Source organism: Xyrauchen texanus, chromosome 20, assembly GCF_025860055.1.
Source record: "Xyrauchen texanus isolate HMW12.3.18 chromosome 20, RBS_HiC_50CHRs, whole genome shotgun sequence".
NCBI lineage: Eukaryota > Metazoa > Chordata > Actinopteri > Cypriniformes > Catostomidae > Xyrauchen > Xyrauchen texanus.
The window spans coordinates 4,063,865-4,067,730 of NC_068295.1; the positions used below are offsets into that span (position 1 = coordinate 4,063,865).

Below are 3,866 nucleotides of genomic sequence, written 5' to 3' on the forward strand. Positions count from 1 at the left end.
ATATATAATTGTTTATAACACAGTATGTAACACAATTACATCAGAAGTAACTGAGATTAAATAACTGAAAAACTAAGAGTAATCCCTTACTTTACTTTTTAAAATAAAAAAGTAATTTAATTACGAAGATTCATTACTTAGTAATGCATTACACCCAGCACAGCCCTCAGCCTAACCTAAGATGCTCATATAAGTTAAAAGTAACTGTAAATGCGTCATATTGATGTTGTAGGATTTTGAATTATTTTTATGATAGACAATCAATTGGTGCTTAAAAAATAACTAATGGTTAATGGTTCTTCTAAAACATCAAACTAACTAAAAATGTCTGTTCATATAGAAAAGCGACCTGTTGTGTTGATCAATCAAGAGCCCATCCGAAAACATCTCATTAAAATCTCATATGCACAGGCTTTCTGGGGATTAAACTTTTAAAGCTTATTCATTCTGTTGTTTTAAAGCATGCACAAACAGATCACAACTACTTGAAAGAATGTGCATATCTTACCAGTTGACTGTGAAAACACTGCAAGGAGCAGCGGAGTTAAAAACCGCAACATTGTCGTGAAACTTTTGCCTGAAATAAACACCATCATCACATTTTCTCTTTTCTTCTTCTTCTTCTTCTTTTTTTTTTTTAAATCTCAACAAGTCTCCTTTCGCAACTGTTTGTCAGACCTACATCCGATGCATAAAGTAGACTGTGTCCTGACTGAAAGACATCTTTTTTCCTCCGTGTTTTCGGTCACATCAAGCTCGCAAGAATGTGTGTGATCCGTCTTCCACTGTGACTCCGTGCGCGCTCTCGACGAAAGAATGCTGCCCCCCGTGACGTCACCGAACAGGAAGCGCGCTTTTTTTTGTTTTTACAAAGACATTGGCTAAATGTGAAAATTAACATTGAATTATATATATATCTTAATTATTTTATCTGTATTTGTTGTTGTTGTTATTTTTACTATTTTTATAATTTTTTTATTGTTATTATTTGTTGTTATTTTGTTATTTATTTTAAATATCAATTTATTTTATTTCCCCCCTGCATTTCCTTACTTTGAACGCTTTATTGCAATATTGTGATTGTTTACAATCATCCCAATAAACCTTTATTGACTCTTTCTCTGAATACTACTAACTGCATAGCACATTGAACACTGCCTACTCTTTTTGTTAAATAGTATGTAAAAAAAAATGCAATATGCAACAATAAACGTTTCACTGTTAGTATGTTTCATGTGTCATTTAACCCAGCTATCAAATAATTAAGCATTTTTTAAACAGGAAATAATGTTGTATTCCATATACATTATATACATACTGCAAACTGCAGAAATAGCACCAGTAGGATGGTAATATGCTACTTTTAGCATAGCCACTACCTCCAGTAGATGCACTCATGGCCGTAGCAAGGTATTCTGGGCCCGCTGACTGTATATTGCTCTGGGCCCCTTTCTTTAATTCACCAAAGTGGCATTCAACTGATCACAATGTATAGTCAAGACATTAATAACGTGAAAAATCACTATTACAAATTTTATTAATCTTAAACTACTTCAAAGAGTTCTCATTAAAAAATCCTCCACGTGCAGCAATGACAGCTTTGCAGATCCTTGACATTCTAGCAGTCAGTTTGTCCAGATACTCAGGTGACCTTTGACCCCACACTTCCTGTAGCACTTGCCATAGATGTGACTGTCTTGTCGGGCACTTCTCACCCACCTCACAGTCTAACTGATCCCACAAAAGCTCAATGGGAAAATGTCTTCATATGATGTGGGCATGTGAAAAGGTTACAAAAATTTGGAATGAGTCCTGTTCTGTCTTATCAAAAATATTGACTATTCTATACCAATGAACCCCTCTGTATTACCACTGAATGACGATTCTATGTTGGCTTTATCTAGGCGGCAGAAAATGGTTTGGCTTGCCGGTCTGACGTCTGCAAAAAAAACTGTTTGCGCAATACTGGCTCCCACCACACATCCTGGATATTTACAAGTGATTGACACATCTCCGGGACATTATCATGTTGGAAATATCCACAGCTCGGGTGAATTTTGCACAAATCTCTACATGAAAGATCTGGACTATAGCTGCTGAGAAGATTTCCAAGTATATTGCACATAACAATATCCTCAATATCATACCACCATATATATTTACAAATTCAAATAAGCTCAATGGGGTTAAGATCCATAACACTCTTTTCCATGCCACTGCAAAAAATTATTTTCAAGACAAGTATTTTTGTCTTGTTTTCCAGTAAAAATATCTAAACATTCTTAAAACGTGATTTATTGACATGACGAGCAAACTGGCATGATATTTTAAGTCTAGTTTTTAGAGAAATCTCATCAAATTTAGTGAGATTTATGCTTAAAACAAGAAAAAACTGTTTGCCAATGGAGTAAGTAAAACAAACTTAATTTAAAGAGAAAACAAGTTTATTTTGCTCACCCCATTGGCAGATTTTATTTCTTGTTTTTAGTCTAAAGTTCACAATATTTAGTCAGATTTATCTTAAAACAAGACTTAATATCTTATCCCACTTTGCTTGACATGTAAATAAATCACGATTTAAGAATATTTAATATTTAAGTTTACAGGAAAACAAGACAAAAATACTTTTTGCAGTAATCTTATTACTAATGTCTGTGTTTCTTTGCCCACTCGAACCTTTTCTTTTTGTTTTTCTGTTTCAAAAGTGTCTTTCTATTTGCAATTCTTCCCATAAGTCCTCCTGAGTCTTCTCTTTACTGTTGTACATGAAACTGGTGTTTAGCGGGTAGAATTCAATGAAGCTGTCAGCGGAGGACATGTGAGGCATCTATTTCTCAAACTAGAGACTCTGATGTACTTATCCTCTTGTTTAGTTGTACATCTGGTCTTCCACGTCTCTTTCTGTCCTTGTTAGAGACAGTTGTGCTTTGTCTTTGAAGACTGTAGTTACACATTTGTATGAAATCTTCAGTTTTGGCCATTTCAAGCATTGTACAGCCTTCAATCCTCAAAACAATTATTGACTAGTGATGTCCTGACTATACTTTGTGATCAGTTGAATGCCACTTTAGTGATTTAAAGTACAAATCTCCTTCCAAAATAGCAAACTCTGTACATCAATCTAAACTTTTGGATGTCAGTGTATATGTTTTTTTATGAATTATATATTGCCATTATTTATTCTATATATATCAATCGCTCCACTACCTATAATGCACTCTGAATTGCATCCAGCTGCTATTTCGAAATCAAAATTATAACTGAGCCTTCCATTTTCACTGGTGTGTAAGGGTGTAATATATGTATATTATGTGTAATATTTGTATTTGTTTCTTTGTAAATCTGTATATTATATAATTGTGTTGTGTTGTCTGAGATGTGTGTACTGAATGTATCGTGCTTTGAGCAAACACCAAGAATAATTCCTAATCCAAGGAAATGTATATGCCGAATAAACCTGATTCTGATAAATAGTTTTTATAGTGATGTTACCCATTTAAAGTGTTGGAATATGCAACTAACTAAATATGCACACATTTGCATACTATATCAAAAGTGTTATAGACTCCAGCACACAAACACTTTTTTGTCATTATTTGTTTATATACTAAAATATGCAAATTTGGCATTATCTTATTAAATATGCACATATTTGCATATCATATCAAAACTAATATGGACCCCACAAAATGACTTTTTTTATTGAAAACAAAAAAACCATGATCAACAACTCATTGGTTGGTAATTGTCACTGTATATAGTGTGGCTATTTTATGAAAAGCAATTTTAAAGTAGGAAACATTTACCCAGATTTATCCTGGCACAAAATATATTGTCTTTTTTTATTTTGCTTTCATTTTATTACA

General features: G+C 33.2%; 1 protein-coding gene across 1 annotated transcript in view; it reads right to left on the bottom strand.

Moving 5' to 3' along the window:
* The window catches only part of LOC127661171 (tyrosine-protein kinase Mer-like), a 41,084-nt gene extending 40,313 nt beyond the window's left edge, over window positions 1-771 (bottom strand). The window contains exon 1 of the mRNA XM_052151774.1: window positions 509-771. Within this exon, the coding sequence (XP_052007734.1) occupies window positions 509-596 (88 nt within the window). The 5' untranslated portion in view covers window positions 597-771. The remainder of the gene's footprint in view (window positions 1-508) is intronic.
* Window positions 772-3,866: the final 3,095 nt, after the last annotated feature.